General features: G+C 56.8%; 2 protein-coding genes across 2 annotated transcripts in view; both read left to right on the forward strand.

The window, feature by feature from the left end:
* LOC134506719 (threonine--tRNA ligase 1, cytoplasmic-like) overlaps positions 1 to 9,375 on the forward strand; it is a 22,975-nt gene extending 13,600 nt beyond the window's left edge. The window contains exons 9-19 of the mRNA XM_063317000.1: positions 113 to 259; positions 672 to 770; positions 1,271 to 1,437; positions 1,802 to 1,964; positions 2,179 to 2,316; positions 2,771 to 2,848; positions 4,105 to 4,205; positions 5,586 to 5,690; positions 5,972 to 6,044; positions 6,423 to 6,537; positions 7,097 to 9,375. Coding sequence (XP_063173070.1) covers positions 113 to 259; positions 672 to 770; positions 1,271 to 1,437; positions 1,802 to 1,964; positions 2,179 to 2,316; positions 2,771 to 2,848; positions 4,105 to 4,205; positions 5,586 to 5,690; positions 5,972 to 6,044; positions 6,423 to 6,537; positions 7,097 to 7,245 — 1,335 coding nt within the window. The 3' untranslated portion in view covers positions 7,246 to 9,375. The remainder of the gene's footprint in view (positions 1 to 112; positions 260 to 671; positions 771 to 1,270; positions 1,438 to 1,801; positions 1,965 to 2,178; positions 2,317 to 2,770; positions 2,849 to 4,104; positions 4,206 to 5,585; positions 5,691 to 5,971; positions 6,045 to 6,422; positions 6,538 to 7,096) is intronic.
* Positions 9,376 to 16,465: 7,090 nt separating this feature from the next.
* On the forward strand, positions 16,466 to 22,493 carry ECM1 (extracellular matrix protein 1). Its single transcript, XM_063317153.1, has 6 exons — positions 16,466 to 16,593; positions 18,304 to 18,432; positions 18,981 to 19,312; positions 20,327 to 20,547; positions 21,288 to 21,375; positions 21,581 to 22,493. The coding sequence occupies exons 1-6, from the start codon at positions 16,509 to 16,511 to the stop codon at positions 21,758 to 21,760; spliced, it is 1,035 nt and encodes a 344-aa protein (XP_063173223.1). The 5' UTR covers positions 16,466 to 16,508; the 3' UTR covers positions 21,761 to 22,493.
* Positions 22,494 to 23,926: the final 1,433 nt, after the last annotated feature.

Below are 23,926 nucleotides of genomic sequence, written 5' to 3' on the forward strand. Positions count from 1 at the left end.
AAATCTGGGGCTTCCCGGGCAGCAAAGGAGCCGAGGGGGCAGGCCCTGGCCGAGCTGGGCACAGTCCCCAGGAGCCCCCTCGGAAGGTGCCACTTGCCCTCCTCTTTGGCAGAGCGCTGCCTGCTCCTGGCAGGGAGAGCCCTCTGGAGAGTCCCTGCAGCGCATTTACGGCATCTCCTTCCCGAGCCCTCAGCAGCTGGCGGCATGGGAACGTGCCCAGGAAGAAGCTGCCCAGCGGGACCACCGGCGCATCGGAAAGGTGGGTGCCCACGACGCAGGCCCCCTCCCTCTCCTCTCTCACCCAAGGCTGCAGCTGTGCCCAAGACAGCCCCCGGCTCGCAACCTCTGAGGCTTGCCAGAGCAGGAGCGGCATGGTCCAGCCACAGAGGGGAATCCGTGGACTCTGGCAGCATCCGAGAACCGCAGCTCACTCTGCAAACTTTAGTGCCTCTTAGACAATGTGGGGCGGCGGGTTCTGAGCACAAGCACCATCCCTGCGCAGCTGAAATCCATGAGAATTTAGGGAGGTTTTTTTTTGTAATCTCATTAGTTGGGGTCTGTTGTAGGCTTTCTAAGCAGTGAGTTTCTGAAATGAGAATCTCAAGTGAAGGGACACCCCCCCACCCCTATACAAGCCGTTCAAGGGTTCCTTCTTTCTGATTTCCTGCCAGGATCAGGAGCTCTTTTTTTTCCACGAGCTGAGCCCTGGAAGCTGTTTCTTCCTCCCCAGAGGGACCCACATCTACACCACCCTCGTGGACTTCATCAAGGTGCGTGTGAGTCATAGAGTAAAGCCCGGCCTGGTGGGTGGAAAACTCGGGGGTTTGGCCCGTGAGTCCTCTGAGTTCCCCACTTCTGCAAAAAGGAGGCTGTGTCTTCTGGTCTGGTCGGTGGGAGAGGAGCGCGTTTTGATCGATGGCTTGGTGCAACCGATGGATTATTTGATTTGGCTGCTTTTTGCAGAAGAGAACGTGAATGCCGGCTCCTCACACAGGGATCCTTCCCTCTCGGAGTAATTTGCTGTGGATGGGGAAGACGGAAAAAGTGGAAACGTTGAAAGCCCTCTTTTGCACTTGTTTTTTTTTTTTTTTGCAAGATTAATTCTTCATGTGCGGAAGCATTATTTAGGACAGATTTTAGATAAATTAGCAGGGAGGGAAAACAGGTTGCTGCGTCTTGCGAGCGTCATTAAAATCAGAGTGTTGTTTGTCAGTTCCACACACACACACGCACAAGTGGCCTTGCTCAAGCACACCCGTTTTGTTTCCAGAGCGAATACCTGAAGCGTGGCTTTTCTGAAGTGATCACCCCCAACATTTTCAACGCAAAGCTCTGGGAGATCTCTGGACACTGGGAGCACTACAGCGAGAACATGTTTTCTTTCCGCGTGGAAGACCAGGTGTTCGCGCTCAAGCCCATGAATTGTCCCGGCCACTGGTGAGTTTGGGGGGTGAGAGCGCCAGACGCCCATCAGGACCCACCCCAGGGAGCCCTTGGAAATCCCGCCTGCTTCTGGGATCAGGAACAAGTGCCTCTGGGCATGTGTCCCCCTCCCCTGGATTTGTTTTCAGGACCTGAGTTTACAGCAAAACACCCCTCACCCCTTCCCAGCTCCCAGGGAGAGGGGGAAGAAATGACATTTTGCGGGGAGGGTGGGTGCAAATGCTAAACAAATCTTTCACGCTCCGGTTCTCGCTCTTTTTAAGCCGACTTTAGCTTCATGAGCATTAAATCATTTTAAAAACAAGCAGCCATGCAAGGCAGTTCCTTCTGGAAGCTGAGATCTCCCCTCCTGTTACAGCCTCATGTTCGGCCACCGGCCCCGATCCTGGAGAGAGCTGCCCCTCCGGCTAGCCGACTTCGGGGTGCTCCATCGCAGCGAGGCCTCGGGGGCCCTGATGGGGCTGACCCGTGTCCGTCGGTTCCAGCAGGATGATGCCCACATCTTCTGCTCCATGGATCAGGTGGGGGGGCTGGCAAGGGGGGTAATGGTGACGCCAGCGTGGCTGGACCGAGGGCTTTCCCTCTCCCTGCTGAGAAACGCCTGGCTCGGAGCCCGTCTGGCACGCGTGGTGCCTGCTTTGAAGGGGACTGCTCAGGAAAGCCCGTTCTGGGGAGCACTTCCTTCTCCCCCCCCCCCCCCCGAGTAATTGCCTTCCCTTTCTCTTCCCAATTCAGCTGGAGGGGGAGATCCGAGGCTGCCTCGATTTCCTGCAGGCGGTTTACTCCGTCTTTGGATTCACCTTCCGCTTCTACCTCTCCACTCGCCCCGAGCACTTCCTCGGGGACCCTCCTCTCTGGGATCAGGCCGAGCAGGTGAGAATGCGCCCTCTGGAAGCCCCTGGAGCCCCCCCCCCCGCCAGCAGGGTGTCCTCCCATTGTGGGCAAGGGGCTCGGGGGTCCCACTTCGACTCCACTGCCGGGGAAGAGGGCTGGTCTGCCGAGGGGGGACTTTGAGGGGCCTCTCTCTCCACTACCTGTGACCCCCATGATGGCACCCTCCTTGTTGGTTGGCCCAGCACTCTGCGGGGCTGGTTTTCTTTTGGGGGCCCTGTTTGCTCAGCAAGCCTTTGGGATGTTCTCGGCTTCCGTGCTCAACCTTGCCAAAGATTGGCCTTTCCAGCCTCCCCACCACCACCACAGCACCCAGTAAAACCTTTGATCGGGGGGATCTGACAATAACAGGGGTCATGACAGCCTGGCTGGCGCCTCCTCCGGTGCCAGGGGGTGTTTGAGAAGCACCACATAATGCCACCCTCTTTCCCCCCAGCTGCTGGAAAAGAGCCTCCGGGATTTTGGCCAGCCGTGGGAACTCAACGCTGGGGACGGCGCCTTCTATGGGCCCAAGGTCAGTGGGGGCTGGTCTGGCAGCAGTTCGGGGTGGAAGGACTTAGGGCCAGTCAGAATCGGAAAACAGAAGTGTTCCTAGAGGTCATGTAGCCCAGCCCCAGTGGATGTGAGATATCTTGACAGGTGGCTTCCAGACCCGGGATGAGGGCTTCCCCACTGTGGAGAAGGCAGGAGGCCTGGAAAAAGGGGAGCCAAGGAAGCCATTGGCACTCTCTTCCCCCTACCCTCGGTGTTACTCATGGGAAATTGCCTTCGCCTTTTTTGCTGCTGCCTTGCCCTGCTGGCTTACGTGGCACAGTCCCAAGATTCTTTCTGTCAGGGCTTGACAGGCTTAAGAGAAAACAGCTTTGTATTTGAATCACCAGTTAGGTGGAGACGTCCCCAGGCCGGTGATTCATTACCTCTTGCCACACAATTTGGAGGTCAGAGCCATGGGTACGATGGAAGCTTGGCCGAACAAAAGCAAGTGGGCAATGGCCAAGTTTCTAGTTCTTATGAATTGCAGGTTTACAGCCCCACCCCCCGGCACTTGCATGACCTCTGTGGCATGCTTTTCACGCCAAATTAATACCAGGCCAGGAGGGCAGCCATTTAGGAACAACCTGTTGTTAATGGGGGAGGGGGGAATCTCAGTGCCTCTTAAGTAGTGGCCAGAATTTCTGTCTGGGATTTGCCCCAATGCGCAGGGTTGAAATTCAGCTGTGTGATGTTGCTGGGCAAAGCTTGGATCCACAATAAACCTGGGGGGTTCTCCAGCCTTGGCAGCTATGGGGCGGGAGGAGAGGCCTGTTCTCCCTGGGGTCCGTGGCACAGAGGATCCAACTTAGCAATGATCCATCCCGGTTCCATCCTTCGGTGCACCCGTGCCAAATCACCCTTTGGGCTACAGTTGCACTTCAACCAGTTTAATGTTTATTGTTCCAGTAGCCATGAAGCCAAATGCTTCCGTGGGGTAGGGCGGCTCGCCCGGTGCCTGGTCTTCCTCCTCTGTCATCCTGGCTCATAGGAGCAGTGGTGGCAGAGTTTTGAAGCATCATGGCCCAACCCCGGGGGGGAATGTGGAAAGAAATCTTTCCGTCTCGAGATGCCTGTGCCTTCCCTAGCTGTCGGCCTTGTCGCAGTTCAACTGGTGGAGCGCCTCGCAGGACAGCAAAGCCAGCGGAGGAGGCGGTGGCTCTTCCTGGGGATGGACATCGGCTGCTTGAGCAGCCGGTGGGGCCGGCCACGCCCTGATCACTCTCTCCGGCTTTGCAGGTGGACATTCAGATCCAGGACGCCCTGGGGCGATATCACCAGTGTGCCACCATTCAGCTGGATTTCCAGATGCCGCTCCGTTTTGACCTCTCCTACAGGGGGTAAGCCCTGCCCCAAACATTCCAGAGCTCGCAGGGAGCCGCTTCCAAGCCTTGCTTGCACGTTCTGGGATGGGAAAACTGGGACGAACTGCCTTCTGCCAAGCCAGAGAGCGGGTCTCCCTTTGGCCCATCCCCGCCGATTGATCGGCAGAAGGTTTGGGGACCCCTCCTGGCCCCGAAGCCCTCCTGTGTGCAGAGCAGGTCCTCCGCTGCTGCCCTTCCCAAACCACCCCACCTTTCATCCCAGAATTAAAACATGGCAAGCTTTTCTTCGTCCCATGTTTCTGGCTGCCGCTACGAAAACGAAAAGCCGCACGTTGCATATTATAACACCTTCAGGGCTCCATGTAAACTGCACGACATCTATCCACACAGGCCTGCAGGATTGGCAGGGATCCTGTTTGTCAAATCCGTGGGGCCCTCTCCGTTTTCTTTTTTAAATGCCTCAAGAGATTACTGTCAGCTTAGCACATTGCCATAACAGCCGAGCTGTGACGGCATAAAGCCTGCATGACTCATGTGGGGCATCACCAATGCAAAGGGCACGGGGCGCTTCCGTCAGAGGCGTCTGCTCGGCCTCAGAGCCCAGAGTTCCTTTTTTCCTTCCTTCGCCTTCTTCGCTGCCCACTTTAGCAATTGTTCTGATTTTTCTGTGCCGTCTGACCACAGAGAGGAGAAGAGGAACAGCCAAGCAGGAATGCCTGGGGAGGGACATCCAGAGATCAGGTTTCCTGGCAGACGGGGGGGTGAAGAGGGGGGGCTGGCTCCAGCCAGCCCCTGATGCCAATTCCACACCAACGATGGAAGACAGGTTCCCCCAAACATGGCACCTCAGGGGTAGAGGAGCTCTCCCAAAGGGCTGCAGTGGGCCCTTTTAAAAACACTCTCCTGAGCGGCAAAAAAATGTGGACCGAATTCCAGGGTGTGGCTCTTTGAGCCAAACACCGTCTCAGCACTTGGGGTCTGGTGCAGAACAATGTTTCTGCCCGCCCTCCCCAGTCCTTTCAGCATGGGGGGGGAGTTGAGAGCGTGGGCCGGGGTTCAAAGCCACTGGAGGTCCCGCACGCCTGTTTTGGCTGGTGCTGGTCTTGATTAATAGATGCAGGACCTTTGCGTTTTGCACTTCCTAGTCCTTATGAAGGCAAAGGGACGCTTCGGAGTTGGGGGTGGGGGGTGATTCCCTGGAAGCCTGGCCCTTTGCTGCACGGGTGAGAGGCCCCCTCTGGTTAATGGGAGGCGAGATGGTGCAAACGGTACGTGCCTCTTTCCTCTGCCCATGGGCTGCGGAAGTGGGGCTGGCTTGGCCCGCGATGGTGGCAGGGAAGGGCTTCCATGGGGTGGCGAGAGAGGCCCAGCTCTGCCCCTCTGTCGTCCCTGCAGCAGAGACGGTGGGGCCCCGGAGAGGCCGGTCCTGATCCACCGGGCGGTGCTCGGCTCCGTAGAAAGGATGCTGGCGGTCCTGGCGGAGAACTATGGTGGCAAGTGGTGAGTGGCTGCACCCATTTTGGTCGTCCTCCTGTCTCCATTCCCGCTGGTTACTCCTAGCACGGGGGGGCCTCTGAGAAACCCCAAAGCGAGGTCTGTCGGGATCTCTCCCAAACAGCCAGGAATCAGAAGCCAGGAGCCCAGCTGTGGTTCCAGTTAGGGGAACAGCCAATGGCTCGGTGTCTTTTGCCAGCCGCAGAGGCCTGGAGGACCTCCGAGTTTGTGGGGTTGGCGAGGTGGGAATTGCTGGGGAGTCAAACCACGTGTTCTGCTTTCCCCAGGCCGTTCTGGCTGTCCCCCTCCCAGATCATGGTCATTCCAGTCGGCCCAGACGCAGAGGCGTACGCTCGCGAGGTGAGGGCCGAGTTCCTCCGCCACTGGCTCAGCCTGGGGGGCGGGTTTGGGGCAGAAAATGGTGGGGGTGGGATAGGAATTGCAGGCAGAAACACTGAAGTGCGCAGACAGCAAAGGAGATGGGGAAACTTGGCAGTTTTCGGTCCTCGTGGTTGCTAAAACCTCAGAATTAACTTATGCCGAGGAGGGAAATTGGGGCACCTTTTGGCCAAGGCTTGATCAAACACTTCTGTAGGAAAATTCCTTCCCATTTGGCCAGCGAGCAGATCTGCTGCCAGTGAATATGGCCAGTGCTGAGAAGCTCGCTCGATTTGGGATTGGCATCACAGCAGCGGGGGGGGGGCTTGACTGGCATTTGAGGGTTCTCCTTCTGGGCAGGTCCACCATCTCTTCCATGAGGCAGGATTCAGGACTGACCTGGATGCCGATTCAGGAGCGACTCTCAACCGCAAAATCCGAAGAGCCCAGCTGGCACAGTACAATTTCCAGTTTGGTAAGTTGGCACCTTGCCTTGGCAGCAGAGCGGAGAGCTGGGCTGCCTTCCACCCAGTCCTCCACGCGGGAGGCCACAGCCTTTGGCCACACGCCATAGTTCCTCTGGGTGGCGGAAGGGAGGAAGGTTTAACGGGGAGACTTAAACCGGAGCCGGTTGGCTAAACTTGGCTGATCTCAAAAAAGCTAAGAAAAGTTGGGCCATCAGGAATCTCAGCGCCGGAGACCCCCAGTTCGCCCTGCAAGGAGGCAGAGGGGGATATGGCCGCTTCCATATGCTGCGCAAAAGCATCCCTGGGCGTGTCCGTGAGGATCCCAGGCACCGAGCTCTCCCGGAAGGAGGCTTCCCTTTGTCGTTACCATTCAAATCACTTTTGCTCGATTGGAGGCAGGGTGAGGATTCTGTGGTCTGAAGAGGGGGAAACGGGCCAGTGGGCCCGTCAAGTTTCTGGGCCTTAGGATTTTTTGAACAGGCGTAGAAGCGCAGCGGAAAAGAGCAAGGGATTTATGCTTCTACACGCCGTTTGGTCAACTGCCTTAGGGGTCCTTCTCCCCCACAGTGGTCGGCCAGAAGGAGATGGCCCAACGCACCGTGAACGTCCGCAGCCGTGACAACCGCCAGCACGGCGAGAGAGATTTGCATGAGGTCCAGCACCGGCTCCGAGAACTCCGGGACGCGCGGGTCAGAAATGTGGAGGAGCTCTTTTGAGCCAAAGGCGGTTTTCCTGCGGGGTGGTGGGGGTTCTTGGGCACAGGAGGGGCCCTCCAAGGCTTTCACGCTTCGTTCGGGGGGCCTAGTCCTCACCGAGGAGCACAAAGGCCGAGAAGCAGCCGCCCAGGAGCCCCACCTCCCTCGTTGCTGACTGTTCTGGAGATGCCACCCTTGGTGGGTGGGTACAGTTTCCCGGAGCGCCTGGCATTGCTCAGGGATGAGTCGTCTGCTCAAAGGCAGTGCTGAACCACCTTCCAGGTGTTCTCGGAAGCCCTTGTACGCAGGGCCGGGCCTCACCCTGCCCACCCGCCCAGTTCACACCCTTTCTTTTCCTGGATGCCTGCAAGGGGTTGCTACAAAACCCAGGCCCGACGGGTGGGAGGGTCAGCGCACCAGTTCCAGGTTAGCTCTGCAGCCGCTGGCAGGTCCCCACCAAGGCCCCTCCCTCCCCCACTCCTGGGGATGCTTTGATGCACCTGCTGATAAGGGCGGGGCCCCAGAGAGGTCCAGGGAGTGACTCAGAGGAGGCCGGGGGGGGGGTGGGTCCTTCCCCCCAGCTGACTCAGAAGCTGTTGTCCCCCTGCTCCACTTAAGAGCTGGAAAGAGTTCCAGAATATGCAGGAATGAAAACTTAGGGCTTGGGAGGGGGGACGGTGGTACGATTTGAGCTTCCTTGCAAGCCCCCCCCCCCCCACACACCAACAATTGGAAGGGATAGGATGCCTCCAGTGGCAGAAGAGAGGCTCCGCACGCCCGTGAACCCTCCACAAAGCAGAGCCTCCATGCTCCGAGGCAGTCTGCCTCTGCGTACGGGGAGAGCTCCGCTTCGGGGAACAGGACGTGCTGGACAAACAGGATGCCTGAGTGTGATGCGGTGGCTTTTTCTAGTCTCCGGAAAACAGTTGGGACAGAAGAGGTGACTCGGTCGGTCGGTCAGCGAAGACTCAGTCAAACGTGAGCCCAGGTGTGGCCTCGGCTGGCTATTCTTCTCCTTCGGAGGCTCAGAACGGCGCCCGGGGCTGAGCGGGGACCGGCCAGCTCTTAAGGGGCCGCTCGAGAACAGGCGCTGGGCTGGGGGGCATGGCCCTTCCCGAACGCCTCCCGGAAGGCCGGCGTGTTTCAGGAGAGGCCTGGCACCAATCCCAGCGATGTCCTGCCTCCGAGATGGGAGCTGCCCTTGGCATGCGTCCCCCCACCCCCCGTGGCCTCTTGGGGGCTGGGGGTCTCCCGAGGGAGTGAGCTGGGCTCGGGGGGGCCAAATGCCACTGGTTGATGCCACAGTAGCCCAACTGTGTCCAAAACAGCCGTGGAACAAATCCGGGGTCTGCCACTTCAGAGTGGAGGGAGCTTTTTGGGCACAGAGCTTGCCTTCCACCAAGCCCCCCTCCCTGCGTTTGGGACCCCTCCCCGAACCAGAGGCTAACCGGGTCCCCCATCTGGGGCTGCTACTGACCCTTGTCTGACCCTCACCCTCTTTCTGCTAAAGTTCAGTCTGCCTGCCCTTGGGCAGAACAGCTGGCCGTCCAGGAAACTACCTGGGCCAAAGCGGGCAGACACATGAGAGGCCACTGAATAATCGGTTGCCGACCAGGGTGCCAGTGACCAGCCCTTTTCTAGCATTTTATGCCTGTTTTCTTCTGTTGGGACAGAGTGCTTGCTTTGATCGCAAGCCGGGTAAAGGGAAAATAGGGAGTATCACGTTTAGTCTGATCAAGGAAAAGGCCGTTCAGAGGCTTCCTGGCCAGGCTCTCACAATGCACCGGGCGCGGCTGCCGAAGGGCCCCGTTTGTGGAGTTTGCACCAGGTGCTGAGCCATCCCCGACCCAAACGGCCTGCGTTCACATAACTCGCCTGGCCAGAAGAGCGAAGCCACGTGAGGGTTTCAACCAAGCCATTTGTGTCTTAGGAATGCAGCCATTGACTCGTTAAGACTGTGCGGCAGACCCTGCCTGGGGAATTATTATGGGATGTTCTCCAGTGGTCTCTCAGCTTGATTCAAAAATAAAATGGGGGAAGGAGGGGCCAGATTCCTAAATGGGGCGAAAACACCGTCACCCGGCATTTTGGAAAAGCCTGTCTGAAGCATTTCTCGCATGAAGGAGAATGAAATAAACTCTCTTAAATCTGCGCTGGTTCAGTTCTGTTCCTTAATTTGGGGGCCTTGCTGTTAGTGATGGGGAACGTGGAGGACCTGCAGTAACCCCCGAAGCCAGGCGCTCTGCCCATACTCAGGAACGTGCTTTGGTTGCTTCAACAAGCTTAGAGTTTGGATTTGGATCTCGGGGTCCCCTGCCTGCTAAATTGTGCATGATCGGATCGCCTCTCTTCAGGTCACACGCGATGGATATAACACGGAGGCTTATTATGGGATGCCAAGCCGTGCAGAGTCCCCTTGGCTTGGGTCTGGTTCTCATTGCGGGGGGGGGGGGGGGCTGGGAAGCTTCCCACGCAGCCGATGTCGCTGCCTTCCAGGGCTGCCAGCATGTCCCCCAGGCCCCCTTTGACCTTCACCCTCTCATTTGGAACACCCTGAGTTTCAGAATCAAGTTGGGCATCAGCAGGCATGTTGCCAAGGCCTCCACCTGCCCGTCTTGCTGGCAGCAGGCACGTTTCCATTATGCATTTTTCCCAGCAGCGTCTTGGCAGGGACGGAGGGCCCCCTTCGCCCCCCTCTTGGGGCTTTGCAAGAGGAGGAGGAGGAAGAGGGAGCCTGTCTGGATGGGGGGGGGGGTTCATTTTCATGACATGCCACTTGTTTCTCAAGGAGCTTACGTGTCAGTGCAACGTTCGTCTTTCACAACCGCCGTCCCCACCGCCCGCTGTTTTCCAGGGAGCTGGGACTGCTCATGTGAACCAAGAGTGACTTGGAGGCCCTGATGCAACCTCACTGGCGGGCATCGTGCTTGGCTGCCCTTGTGCAATCGGCCGCAGACACACACCCACACACCTGTTCCCTTCAGAGTGGTTCTTCTGTTTTTCTTTTAAACAATAAAGAAGGACCCTTAAAAACTGCACTTGTCTGAGAAAGGTTTCCTTTTTCATTTCCCCCCCTCCCCCCTTTTCCTGGTGGAATGGAAAACTGCACTCAAGTGGTTGAATTGTGCAAGCCTCCTGTTTGCTGCCACAGATTTGCCTTTGGGAGACGGGGCAGTTTCAAAAGAGGTGCAAAATTTTCCTTCATTATCCATCCCCAGCATGGCCAAAATTCAGGGGGAGTCTGGGGGCACCTTTTCAGCCTGCAAAGGTTATTAAAAGGCGTGGAGGTTGCATAGCTGAGGAAGTGAGCTTTAATAAAATGCCTGTTAATAAAAGGGACTGGTTGGAAGAGGTGCTCCCAGATTCTTCTTTTTGACCCACCACAGACTAACATGGTGTCCTCCCACAATATCCACATGGAAACGGGGATAAGCAACTGGCCACGTTTAACAGCTGAACCATCCAGGAAAAGAGTTCAATGCGGGGGGTGGTGGGGTTGATTGGTTTTTATATTGTGGATTTTAATTTTATAAGCTGCCTGAAGTCACTGTGTGTGAGTTGGGCGGCCATATAAACTCTTAAATAGGGTTACAATTGATGAAAAATGGCATGAGCCCAGCTTGGCTCCTGCTAACTCCAGGCCCACGTCCATGATATTTTCCTGGCAGCAGAATAGATGTGGCTTCCTGTTGCTGTCTTCCAATTTTTTTGGGGGGTAGGGGGGTGATTCTGGTCTAGCCTACCACCTTTGGATCTCCTTGTGGCCTCCCATCCATAGATTAACTGGGTTCCACCCTGCTCAGCCAGGGGCTGCCCTCTGCTCTCCTTGATCGCTTGGTCTGGATGATTTTGTGCATTGGATGGGGCCACCTTGCCAGTCGAAGCAAACTGGGGGAGGGGACGAGACCCCGGTGCTCCCCAAGCCACAGCTGTGTGAGAGGGGGGGTAAAAGCCGACACACATCCTGCCCCCTCCTCTTGAAGAGCTTCCTCCCACGAGAAGAGCAGAGCCACAGAATGTGTTTGCGTGCAAATCTGTGCCACTCTGGATGTTCCAGATTAAGTGCATGTGTTGGTTGCTAAATCGCCTGGACTCCCGCCTCGTTTTGTTAACATGGCACTTCCCTTTCGGAGCAGACCTTTCTTGTTACGGCCAGCCCGGCTTCTCCCCTGGGACTTGCCTGGCTTAATTCCGGGCAGGACAGGGCGATGTGGATCAACCTGCCGCTGTTGGGCCCGGCCTTTGCGTCCCAAACCCACCGAGGGACAATGACGGTTTTGTTCCTTCCTGCGCATTACTCATTGTGGCACCACTGGGTGGTGAGCTGTCTTAAGGCTTTGCAGCTAGTTACAACAGCCATTTTACTTGGAAAATGAGGCAGAGCCACTTCAGCCCTCCGGCCGCGCGTTCCTCCACATGCCGGCCCCGATGAGGAGAAGCGGGGCGCCTTAATTTCCTCTGATAAGCTTCTGGCCAGTCTGTTCCGGCGCCAGCCCTCCTGGGGCCAGTGGGCTGATCGCATTTGCTGCAGCCAAAGTGTGAGGTGCCCCGGGGGCCTTCCTGGCAGGCTGTTCTCAAACCAGGGTCAGGTTTCACCTCGCCTTGACCCAAAGCAGTGCAAGGACACCCAGCTGGCTTTGGGGGCATTAAGGACAGCATGTTTCATTCCATGGCGTTGGCGCCCCGGAAGGTCTGTCCGTCTGAGACATCGGCCTTTGCCAGCCACGGCCTTTGCGTGGCTCTGGGAAGCCCCAGCGAGGAGGCCTGCTTTGATCTCAGTGGACAGACAGAATCAAGCCCGTCCTGGCCCCGCTGAGGATCCCATCAAACCACCAACAAATTAGGATGAGAAATGAAGGGGCTCCCCTCCGATTAAGTGCCCAGTTTAGTTTCCAGGCTGATCTGGAAAGAGCCAGGCAGGGTCTGCAGAGCGCCTGGATTTGGCCCAGAAGAAGGGGGTCCCAAACCGCCCTTTAAAAAACATCCCTTGACTTGCAGCACTTGCAGTGCAAACAGGCAAGGACTGTCCCTCGCCCTCAGGCGGATAATAAAACTCCTTGTCAGATCATGGAGGAATCCAGAAGGTTTTGAGCAAGCCTTTGTGAAGGCAACTTCTGTTTATTGCCTTTGGAAATAAGGAAGAAGGGAAGGCTTTGGGAATGGGGGTGTCCAAGGGCATCCTGCAAAAAAAAAAAAAAGCACCTTGGGGAGGGGGAAGGGGAAGGGGAGGAGATCCCCTGTTTCAAATACCAGAACGGAGAGGGTCTTCCTGAATCCCATTGCTTGGCTTGGATGGTTGCTTTCTGTCTGTCAGGTGGAGCCCAATGCAGGAAGGCTCTTACTCCCTGGGAGACCCATGACGTTGGCAGCCGGCTCCACATGCGTTGCCCTGTGCCAAAAAACCAATCCGAACATCGGTTGCTGTGATGTCCAAACCAGGTCATTGCAGCTTGCGTAGTTTAACGTTCAACGCTGCACATGCTCCCCTCCAGCAACAGGTAGACTGCGCTGGGAGAGAGGGACCAGCCCACAATTGCCTGGTCTTTCCCACAGCCACCAAAGGGCTCTTGACTTTTGTGCTTGGGCTGGAAACAGCCTGCAAGGGGGAATGAGGAAAAAGGAAAAACAGGAGTTTTCACTGCCAAGGGCTGGTGTGAGAATTTGGTGGCAGCTGCGAGGTCAAATGCAAGGTGTCAGTAAAAACCAGATGTTGAAACAGCACAGGCAAATCTCAAACGAAACCAAAAAAAGGGTTTGTTTTAAAGGCTGGGCCACTTTCTCTGGGAACCAAAAGGGAGGTCAAGCCTTTGCCAGCCTCGAGGTTGCCGCAATTCGCATCCTGCCAAAACACGTTGAATTGTTGGGCCGGAGAAGCTGCGGATAAAAGCGGCTGGTGCCATTATGCCTGCTGTCGAGGCACTGCAAAGCCTGCGGTTGTGTTTTGCTCATTTAAGGTTCCCCCCGAAGATATTTGGGAAGGCATGCCAACACGGTAAAGTGAAGGAAGGGAATGAAAAAAGAAAAGGTTACAAACGAAGGAAGCTGATCAGGAAGTGCGTATTTCAATATTTTAAGGGTCACCAATGTAATTAGTATTTGCATTTGAAATCCCTGGAGTGGCCTTCTCTTGATCTCTCCTTCTGCTAGGGCAGTGTTTCTCAAGCTTGGCAACTTGAAGATGGGTGGACTTCAACTCCCAGAATTCCCCAGGGGAATTCTGGGAGTTGAAGTCCACCCATCTTCAAGTTGCCAAGCTTGAGAAACACTGTAGGGTCTTCCTGGAGACTCGGTGATTGCTGAATTCATAGATGGCCTGGCCCCAGAAGGGGTTGATGGGAGTTGTAGTCTGAAAGAATACTTTGCTGGGCCAGGCAAAATCACCAGGCTGCTGCTTGGGGGGGGCTAGGCCAATCTCTGCAGAATAAGTCTCCTGAGCCTGCGTGGAGGAAGGCTTTAAAAGCTTTAATCTCTGAGCATGTGTAGAGTCCATTTTTCTACCCCAGAGTAGCCACCGGCCTAGACCTAATGGGTACTGAGGAGGATTGGTCCTACAGGTTTCTACCAAGAATGTTGTTTTCCTAGTGTGCTGTGGCTTTGGGTTAACTAAAACAATTCACCAAGTGAGCAATTCCTTTCCTGAAATGCTGATTTTAATCTCCTCTTTGTAAGTCATCAGCAGCAGCAGCAGCAGAAGGGGGGCAGGGAATTGTTCAAGCCACCTTTCCAGTGACAGTTACTTTTGAGGGTTTCTGAATTTCCCAGAGAAGGGGGGCCCCTGCAGGGGTCTTCAGTGAAAGCGGTAATATTCATCTCCAAGGAAAACCAGGCCCTTCGGTCTTCTATAAAACCACAAGCCAATGAAGGGAGAGCAAAGGGCAAAGTGGTGCAAAAGGGAAACCAGATCCTGCTCAGAAATCCCGTTTAAGATTCTAATAAAATATAGTGGGGACATTGCAACATTCTGGAGAGGAGGGATAAAATTGCTACTTCCAGGCATTTCTCCAGTCCTTCCAAAATTATTACTCTCTTAAATTTGGAGAGAAAGGAGGGTGTGAATCAAGGGCTGGATACTCCCCCTCCATTATGGTTGCTGTTTGTTGGCTTTTAAGCCACTGTCCAACTACAAACTGGGGATGCTCCAAATGCAGAAAGAATCGCTTGGAATTACAGCCGGGCTTTGCGCAAAATGTCATTTCTGCTGGTCTCTCAGCAGAGCACGGATTTGGATTCGGCACCTGCTTGATGGTGATCCGGCTCATCTTCCTCGCTGCAAACGTCACTGTGTTTCACTGTCAGCCTAATCCCTGTTGCAACCACCCTGAGGGATGAGATAGGGGACGAAGCGGCCATTTGTTTTATTTTCAGAGAAGGCGATAAATTGTTAAAATTGTTCATACGTGTTGTGGCGAAGGAGGAAGTTACTTGCTTTTCTATTCCTTTTCTTTCTTTTCTATTTTTCTTTTTTATTTCTATCCTTCTATTTTTTGTAGTCGGTATTAGTTTTTTTATCTGTATGATTGTCATATCCAGTAAAATTATTGTAAAAGAAAACGAAAAGGAAAGAAACGGCTCATGTCTGGAGTTGTGGCTGTAAAGTTTGCGGGGCCTGGCTAAGCTATCCAAAGGGCTCCCCCCCCCTCTAAAGGGTGTACGTGACGTCAGAATGAGGGGCCCCTCGGGGGGCTGGCAGTGGCTCTGAGGGTCAACTTCCCCAGAGGTGGCTGTCGGATCAGCTTAGTCCAGCCCTCCTGACTGCGGTCACCCCTTTGCACAAGACTTCCACGTGCAATCCCAACAAAGGGCCACCGGCTGGGGAAAGGGATTCAGCGGGGAGGATGAAACCCAAAAGCAAGTGACCCCGGTTTGAGCCGAAAGGAGGCGGAAGCGGGACACAGCATTTCAAAACCAAAAGAGCTGCAGAAGCCCAGCACCCCGCGTTTTCCCCCCTATAATTTTTCAGCCTGGCACACCGTTCTTAAAATGTTTGCCAAGAAAACGGCAAGCTTTTGTCCGGGCCAGGAGCCAAGACTGACTTGAAGGCACAGCATTTTGATTCGAACGGTTGGCACTCAGAAGGAACGATTACTCAGGATCCCCCCCCCCCAACAATAAACCAACCCATTTCCACCATGTCAGCTATCCAAATGTGTCGGTTGTGATTTCTACCGATCTACTGACTGTGAAAAGTGTAGCCTGGACTACGCAGCCGGTTGGATTCTGCACCCAATTTTCGGCACCCTGAGCTAGAGGGAGCGCGCTTATTCCCACGATTTAGGGAATATTCGCAGTCTGGCTTTTGCCCAGGCGGATGAAGCCGTGTCGGGTACAGTTCATCTGGCCGAAAACTGGCATCAGGTGGCAATGATCATATTCTGCTAGGAGGAAAAAGGGACGCCTTCCAGACACGACAGCTTTGGGGTCCCCCCTCAATTCACAAGCCCCAGCGGGAGAGACGACGCCCCGTTTTCCTCCTTGAATCGGCTCCGGGCCAGGGCGCCTGCCTTGGATCTGATCCCAGATCTTGGATCTGGGCAGACATTCCCCCGCTGCCCACGTTGCTCTGCAGGTCCGAGGGTTGCCGCCCCCAGGATAACCCAAATCCCTTTTCCGCTGTGGGGGAGGAGACGCTCCCGAGGGCAGCCCGGGCGGCTCCAGAGATGGGTCTCCGCCTGACGCCGGTCGCCGAAATCTGCAGCGGCATCGCCTTCCAGACAGGCAGGCGCGCATTTCAAGAGCCCCGCGCTGCGTGCGCTCAGAACATGCCCCGGAGCTGCTGGGTGTGGGGCGGGGAGGGTGAGAAGGGGCTTCTGGGGGCTGAGGCGTTCTCGACAAGTAACTCCCCCCCGCTCCCATCCCCCGAAGCAAAGGGGCGAGATAAGGAGGGGGCGGTGTCCCTCCATAAACTGGAGCCCGGCTTGGTCGCCCCGGCTTCGCTCAGCGAACCTGCTGCCCTCCACGCCCCGCACGCCCCCGCCCCCCGATTGGGACATACCCCGCTGCGATTTCACAACAAACGCTTCGCCGCCGCTTCTTCTTTTTTATTGCCTTGCAAGCTGGTTCTGGGATGGGCAGAGGGGGTGGGTGGGGGAGGGGGGAGCCGCGGCCCTTCCACCGCCGCGGCTCCGGGCTCGTTCCGTCCTGCCGGGAGGCGGGGAGGCTGCCGGGCCGGTCCCGCCTCCCGCGGAAGGCGGTGACTCCGGCGCGGCCCGGAGATAAAAGAGCCGGAGCCTGCGGTGGCGGCAGTCCAGCTTCGAGCGAGACTCGCGGGAGCGATCGCCACAAGGATGGCCCTCTGGCTCTGGCTCTGCTGCTGCTGCCTGGCCGCCTGGCCGGCCCCGGGGCGCTCGGACACCGCGACGGCGCTGCCAGGTGGGTGCTGCTCCGGGGAGCGGCGAAGGGGATGCCCCGGCGGGCGGGAGGGGGCCCGGGGGAGTAGGCGGCCTGGGCCCCCACCCGAAGAGCCACCGCGGGGCGGGAGGGCCCCTGAACCCCGCTCGCGCTTCCTGGCAGGCGTCCTCGATGCCCAGCCTGGCGGAAGGGGCTCCTGCCGCGGACGGTCCACACCGCCCCCCACCCCCACCCCCGTGTTCCGGCCCGCTTTTTCTCTGCCTTTTGCAGATTTTTTAGCTGCTGGGGGGGCCGGGCGAAAAGCGGCCCTCGCTGGTTCCCGGGAACAGCGCCGCCTCTGCCCGCTCCTGCCTTGCCGGGGGATCCCGCCCTTGGTAGAACTGAAAACAGCCGGTTTCCGCAGTTGGCTGTTGACAAGCCTTTCGCTGGCTGCGGCCGTTGCTGTTACCCCCGGTGGTCTGAACGCGGCTGGGCGCCGAGATTCCTTCCGAAACCACAACACCCCCCTCCGGGTGCTGCACTTTGCTTTAATTAGAACAGCGTGCGACTCTTATTTTCCTCTGTTTTCTGTTTGTGCCCGGAGGGTAAAAGGGAGAGGAGACGACGACGCCCCCCTTTGGGGCTGGTTCTCCAGGCCAAACTGTTTGCCAAGGGCTTAAGAGTCCCTGGCAGCTGTTCCTCTCTCCGCGAAAATGAGCCGCGGCTGCAGCTGGTCAAGGACTGGGCTGCAGATGCGGAAAACGGGCCGCTGCGAAGGAGGAACCGCCCTCGCGGAGCCTTCGCTGGGGCCCGGCGGAAGGAGGGGGCCCTTGAATGGCAAAGGGCCACGGAGTTCCGGGCTGGGATGTCGGGGGCTCCTCCACGGTTATCCTCCAGAGAGAGGGAACCCTGGCTGGTGGGTCTGCCCAGTGGAGGCTGAGACAGACCGACAGACCTTGGGTGGGCGCGCTGGAGGGGCTCTCCCCCAGAGCGGCAGCCGGGTGCCAGGCCTGAGCTGCGGAGCGCCCACAGAGGAGGAAATGGGCATATCAGCTTGCTCTTCCTGCCGGTTTTGATCCTCCCTAGCCTTGGGATGCAGAACGGATGCCGAAGAAACCAAATAGGAGGCAGTGAACTGGAGCCGGGGAAAGCAGTTCCCACGGGTCGCTGGGCCCTGAAGCAGGGCCAGCTCTGCCAAGGGGCCCGGCCAGGAACCGGTCATCTGTTGAGCTTGTTGTGAGTTTGGCTGATGCTGTGTCTCGTTCCTCGGAAACCAAATTATGAGTAATCCTCCAGTGGGCAATTTAGGTTTTGCAGCATAGTCTGTTTACTTCCTCCTAAATATCTCTGCACCTTGTTTTGGGAGGGCAGCACCAATGGCCAGAGGGGAGCGTAACTCTTCCCGTCTCCCCAACCTGGCACTCTCTGCATGTCCCATCGTCCATAACTCAGCATCGAGAGCGGCTGCTTAAGTTCTCCTCAGGTGTGCCCTGCCTTCAGCTGGTCCAGCTCAAAAGCCCCAGTTCCACAAACATTTAAAAAGTTTAGGAAACGAGCTACCATCGAGCCATGGTTTAGTGCGAGACATACTTTGGGCTGGACCATGCTGTGGTCGGTCCCCTTCTGGTTTAGCAAGTGGTGCATGCTCAGCCACTTGTGAGCTAACTGGTCAACCACAATCAAACAAACCATGGCTTGACACGAGAGATGCGTTTCTGGGCCTGATCCACTGTTAACCCCCTCTTCCTTCAGCTTTTCCAGAAGGCGGAGGAGAACAGCCACTGCCACCCATTTCAGCCGACTTCTCCCAACACGACATTCTTCAGGATGAGATTTCTCAGGAGTTCCTGCTCCAGAAGATCCGTGAAAGTCTTGGAGATGGTGAGGCTGAGAAGGGGGGAGGCATTTTTGGGTTAGATGGATGATAGATAGACCCAAACCCATCCAGAGGTGTGATGCGCACACACGCACACCCCCCCTCCCATCTTTTGGACTGAGGTAAAAAGCCCTCGAGGCTCACCAATTCTATTGCCTGGGACTGTTGCTGTGCGAGAAGCAAAGGGCCTTGTTCCGGTGGGGAAGGAAAATTCACACTGGCTGGGGAAACTCTGTGCCCCCAGTTGAGATGCAGGAGCCCTGACAGGGCTGCGGGGAAAGGCAAAGGGCAGCCCGAGATGACAGGTCCCCCCCAAGGAACCAATGGAACAGCGAGAAGAGCAAAGAAGCATTTACTCCTGGGAACGCAGGGTCGAGGCACGCATAGCCATGGCTGCAGAAACCAAGCCGCCTGTCAGAGCTGTGTTTTCTCTGTCATCGGAACCCAGCCAGGGTGGCTTCGATGGCAGGGTCTGCAGCTGTGTCTAATGCATGAAGGGGGGGGCAGGCTTGGGGCAACCCCTTGTTACTACTTGCCCCTTCTCCTCGTTTAGACCACCAGTTCCCCATCCTGGTCCATGGGGAGCCCCAGGCGGTTCCCCTGAAGCCCAGAGGGAGAAGCCCCCCTTGCAGCAGAGTCGGCTGCACTCGGAAGCCCCCCCTCTACAAGCTGGAGGACTTCCCGCCTGGCCGCCCCACCCACAGCAACCTGGGCCACCTCTGCGCCCCGGAGCGGAGGAAGCCCAGCTACGGGCCCTGGAACCTGCCCCAGACAAGCTTCAGCCACCTCTCCCGCCAGGGGGAGGCCATGAACAAGCTGGAGGGCCAGTTCGGCCACTGCTGCCAGCTGGCCGAGGGCGAGAAGCTGCCCTGCTGCACCAGGACGGTGAGTGTGCGTGGGGGGTCCCTGTGGCTTTCTGCAAGAGGAGTCCTTTCGGCCAGGCCAAGCTGCACCCTGCAGAGCGTCTGCTAGCCGCGGGGGTCTTCCTCTGCAACCGCTCTTTGGCCACCTGGCCTGGCGGAACGTTCTGGAGACCCCAAAGCTTGCCCCCTGTATGCCCAGTTTCCTTGGTTCCTATTGCTGGGGGGCAGGTCCTGTGATCTTAACCGCATGGGTGGGTGGGGGTCTTCTGGACACTCTTGACCAGGTGTTAAAGCAGCTTTAAACTTTGTTTTAAAACTTTAAACAAACTTTAAACTTTCACCCTACAAAAGAGATTTTTTTAAGTAGAAAAAGTTATTGAGTTATTCGGGTATTGTGCATCCAAGCCCTTGGTCCTGGAAGGATCCAGGGTTTTGTCCAAAGCACTGAACCCTTTCTTTCCCCCCAAACAAACTATCTGGGGATCATGCTGGTTCTGCAGTGTCAATGGGGGGGATCCCCCCCAATAATTTTAAAAAACGGCTGGTTGGACTGCACTTGCTGGACCCCCCCTCCCCAAGGCCCAACTCCATCTTGCAATCTCACCTGGAAGACAGAACTGAGCGGGCTGCTGTGGATACTGGCGAGGCAAGGCCAAAAGTGGCAACTTTGCCAGGCTGGGTCTGCAGGGCTGAGCATAGACACACCCTTATCTTTCTGCAGAACGTCTAATTAAAAAAACCAAAAACCGTTTAAGAGCTTGGGTTTACTGTGGGCTGTCAAACCTGCTGGTTTCTGGTTCCCGCTGTCTTGTGGCGGGGGACCTTCCAGCCTCTTCTGGACCCTCTTCCCTTTTCTCCCCTGAGCCCTTCCTTTAGGGGGGGGGGAAGAGTACCAGACACAGTCTTCTAATGCTGTTCCTTTCTGGTCCCCCCCCCACCGCCCTGCCCCTTTGTGCCTTTGTGTAGGGCAGCGGGTGAGTCTCGCCTTCCCTCCCCTTGTGGGTAACCCCTTTTCCTGCTTTGTCCCCCACTCCAGTGGGAAGGAGGCCTGATGCACTTTTGCAAGCAGGAGTACTCGACCAAGACCCGCCCCTTTCACTGCTGCCTAGAGGCTTCCAAACAGGCTCGCCTTGCCTGCTTCACCAACCAAGCCCCCTTCCCCGCTTACGACAAAGAGGGGTCATCGCTCGACATGGCCCAGCTTACCACCCCACTCCTGGACTCCCTCTGCAGCCAGGCCCCCCACCAGAGCAAACAGTGAGTATTTCTCTGCCACTCGGACTAACCCATCTTTTGCTGGGCTCAAACCGCAGTCTGTTCGCCAGCTGGGCGGGAGGCCGCAAGCAAGAAGTTCTCTTTCTCCTCTGGAGTCCGAGTGCCTAAGAAGCTCTTCTCTGAGCCTCTTCCTCTCCCTGTAGGCTGGACTGCAGATCCCATTCTCCTGGCTGGGAGTGATGGGGGTAGTAGTCCAACACACCTGGGGGTGTTGTGCTCCAAATGTGCTCTAGTGCCATTTATGCCAGCCGGTTAGGCTGCAAATAGAGGAAGGCGTAGGACGTTTGTAGGGCTGGCAGACTTTCAGGAGAACCCCAGATAAGAGCGCCTCAAACACGATGCTGATTTACTAATTTGAGGCCGTTGTATAAATTGCTGAGGGCGGCAGTTAAAGGATTAAATCCAGGAGGTCAGATGCGTTGGCCTGCGTCGCCCTCTTGTGGCCGAAACATGAAGTCCACCCCTGCTCTGCCCATTCTCTCGATGCCTCCTTCCCTTCCCTGGCTGGGGAAACTCTGCAATGCATCTTTTGCACGCTTTTGAACACCCCCGAGCACTTAATGGGACATCAGGCAGTGCGCCTGGCCTCCAAACACGGTTTGAGAGATCCGAGTGGCTTAAAGGCACCCGCCACCTCTACAGGCTTCCCTTTCCTCCTTGCTTTTCAAAACTGTGAGTCATTCATATGGTCGTAACACAAGGCATTTTGTGTGGCTTTCCAGGAGGCCCAGCCCGGCTTTGGTCCAGAACATCACCGACTCCTGTTGCAAACTGCAGGAGAGTGAGAGGACTCAGTGTGCCGAAGAAGTGGTGAGCAACTGATCGGGGGTGGGGGTGCAGATCCTCTCCTCCCAGGGAGAGGTGGGCTCCCGAGAGCTTCCTTCCGACCCGGAGCTGTGGAGCGTGACTGGAAGTGGCCACTAAAATGTTGGTGAAGCAGCCACTCTCAAAGGGGTGGGTGGGAAAGAGCCCAACTGGGTTGTCCCTGATCCATGCCTTTCTCCTTCTCCCCCAGAAATTGCAGTTTATCGCCACCTTCTGCGGTTCCCAAAAGCGCAGCTGGAAGGACCCCCAGAAGTGCTGCGCCCAGGACAACGAGGCCGCCCGCAGCGACTGCTTCAACCGCAGCTACCTGGGGCACATCTCCCTCCTCAGCAGCGAGCAGGCCGTGCCCCCCACTGAGGCGACCTCCTGAATCCCCCAGGACGGGTTCCTGCCCTGCTAAAAGACCCCCTCCCTTCTCCCTGCCCCGTCCCCACCCCCCTTCCCTCTGGCAGGTTCGGCTCTGCGCTTGGGGAGGGGGTGAGCTGTTCTTTCGGCCTTTAGATTGTCAGATCTGCTCCCCCTCCCAAAATCTGGGGGCGGGACCAGAAACCATCCATGCACTGACTTTATAATCAAAGAGGGGCCTCCCTCAAGCCCTCCTCGCTTGGATGCACTTTATCTCCTCAACTGAAGCCGCAGGCAGGTCAAATCCCAGCCTGTGAAGATTCTGGAGCTCCCTCTTGGCTTTGCTGGCAGAGAGCATTCGGTGGCATTTGTCTGAACCTGGGAGGGGAGGAGAGAGGGGCCTTGCTTGTGCCCCACACGCCTCCCCCAGCTTGGCCAACTGGCCCAGGGGACGTTGTTCCCTCCCAGCTGGGCAGCTCCAGATCCTGGTTGCCTCTCTGGGTCCGCAGTGGATCCCTGGAGAAGGATCGGCCTTGGTGGGTCTGCTCCATCTAAAGTGATTGACCTGGTCTTCAGCCACAAAGGCAGGTGGTGGCAGCAGCGGCTGGTTGGCATCGTGCTCTGCCCAGTTGCATTTCTGCATCGGGACCAATCGTAAACTTTTTGCTTGTAACAAATGCATTTTTCATATTGCAATGAAATGATGACATGGATCTGTGCCGGGGCAAAGGGGTTCAATAAACCACTTTTTTGGAAAAACAAGGCACCTTTGTCTGTCCTCTCGCTCTTCCTGCGGCATCAGTACAGTAGCCCACCCCCAAGCCCTGCTTGGCAGACTTGAGTCCCCATTAGCTCAAAAGATGATGCATCCGGTTATTATAGCAGCTCTGGGTCATCAGGACCCGTATTTGGGGGGGTGGGGGAATTCCTGTGGACTTCTCTTGACAGGAAGAGAGGAAAATGGATCTTGTCTAATATGGTTCCCTTGAGGATCTCACAAGATCGAGTCTTGGCTTCGTGTCGCTGAGCTCACACTTGGCCCGCTGTTCTCTGGGGGAGCTGTTTGTTTGTGTTCTCCCGGAGTTTGGCCGGCCGAGTTTGGTTTGGGAATGGGACAGCGAGAGGGATGAAGGCACAGCATCTCACGCAGCCGAGGAGAAGCTGGCAGCCGCGCTCCTTAAAGCAAACAGCCTTGGGGCAGAGCCTTGGCAGGCAGTTTCCTGCAAACAGCAGATCCAGGGGCCCTTTTGACCACACGCCCCCCGCCTTCCACTTGTCAGGCTGGGGAAAGGAAAGCAGAACTGGGGTCCAAGGTCCAGACTGAGATCCCAGAGAAAGGGGGGGGGTCTCCGATCTTGATTGAAAGAGAGAGAGAGCACTCTGAGCGGAGTCCATTTTTAAAAACACTTAAAGCTCTGAATCAAGACACCCCCCTCCCCATCGTCCTCTGAGCACCGAGAAACAGCATGACTGGGCAACAGACGGTCCTTCACCTGCCCTGGTGCCCCTTGAGCGTCTTCATCCCAATCTTATCTGGGGCTGAGGGCTTAGCAGCCTTCACTGCAGGCCAGCAGCATAACCCGCAGCAGCGTCAACTCTGGCTTCCTCTCCACGCCCGGTTGAGAGCGGGACCCCCGGCTGTCTCTGTGGCCGGCGGATTGGGCAGTTCCCAGGCAGGGGGAGCCACCACTCAGCCCTTGATCCCAGGTGCCTTTGGTCTGCATGCAGCTTTAGCTGGGGCAGAGCACAAGATGCCCGGGAAGGAGGAATGGCCGGGAATGGGCGTCCCTGCAAAAGGGGCTGAACAGCAGGGAGGTTCACCTGGGGAAGGGAAGGGAAGGGAAGGGAAGAAGGCGGGATGAGCCGTTTCACCCTGACTGAAATGGTGACAAGTGTGCCCCTTGGGAAGCCGGATCTCCAGGTGCCACGTTCGCTCCGATGCTTGCAGGGTGCAGCCATCTCCCCTCACCCCTCTGCAAGTTGGACGTCCCACATCTTTCTTTTGAGGGACACCGGTGTGGATGGAATTGGCAGCCGCCACATACCTAGCAAGGAGCTTCTCCCTTTGGGGCAGGAAGAAGGCTGGAGATGCGGGGGGGAGTATAGGCCCTACTTGCCCCCCCTGCCCGCCCCCCCCCGCCCCCGTTTCACCCCTGCGCTGAACCCCAGCAAGGAACAGCCTTGTCCCACC

This window comes from Candoia aspera, chromosome 17, assembly GCF_035149785.1.
Source record: "Candoia aspera isolate rCanAsp1 chromosome 17, rCanAsp1.hap2, whole genome shotgun sequence".
In the NCBI taxonomy this organism is placed as follows: domain Eukaryota; kingdom Metazoa; phylum Chordata; class Lepidosauria; order Squamata; family Boidae; genus Candoia; species Candoia aspera.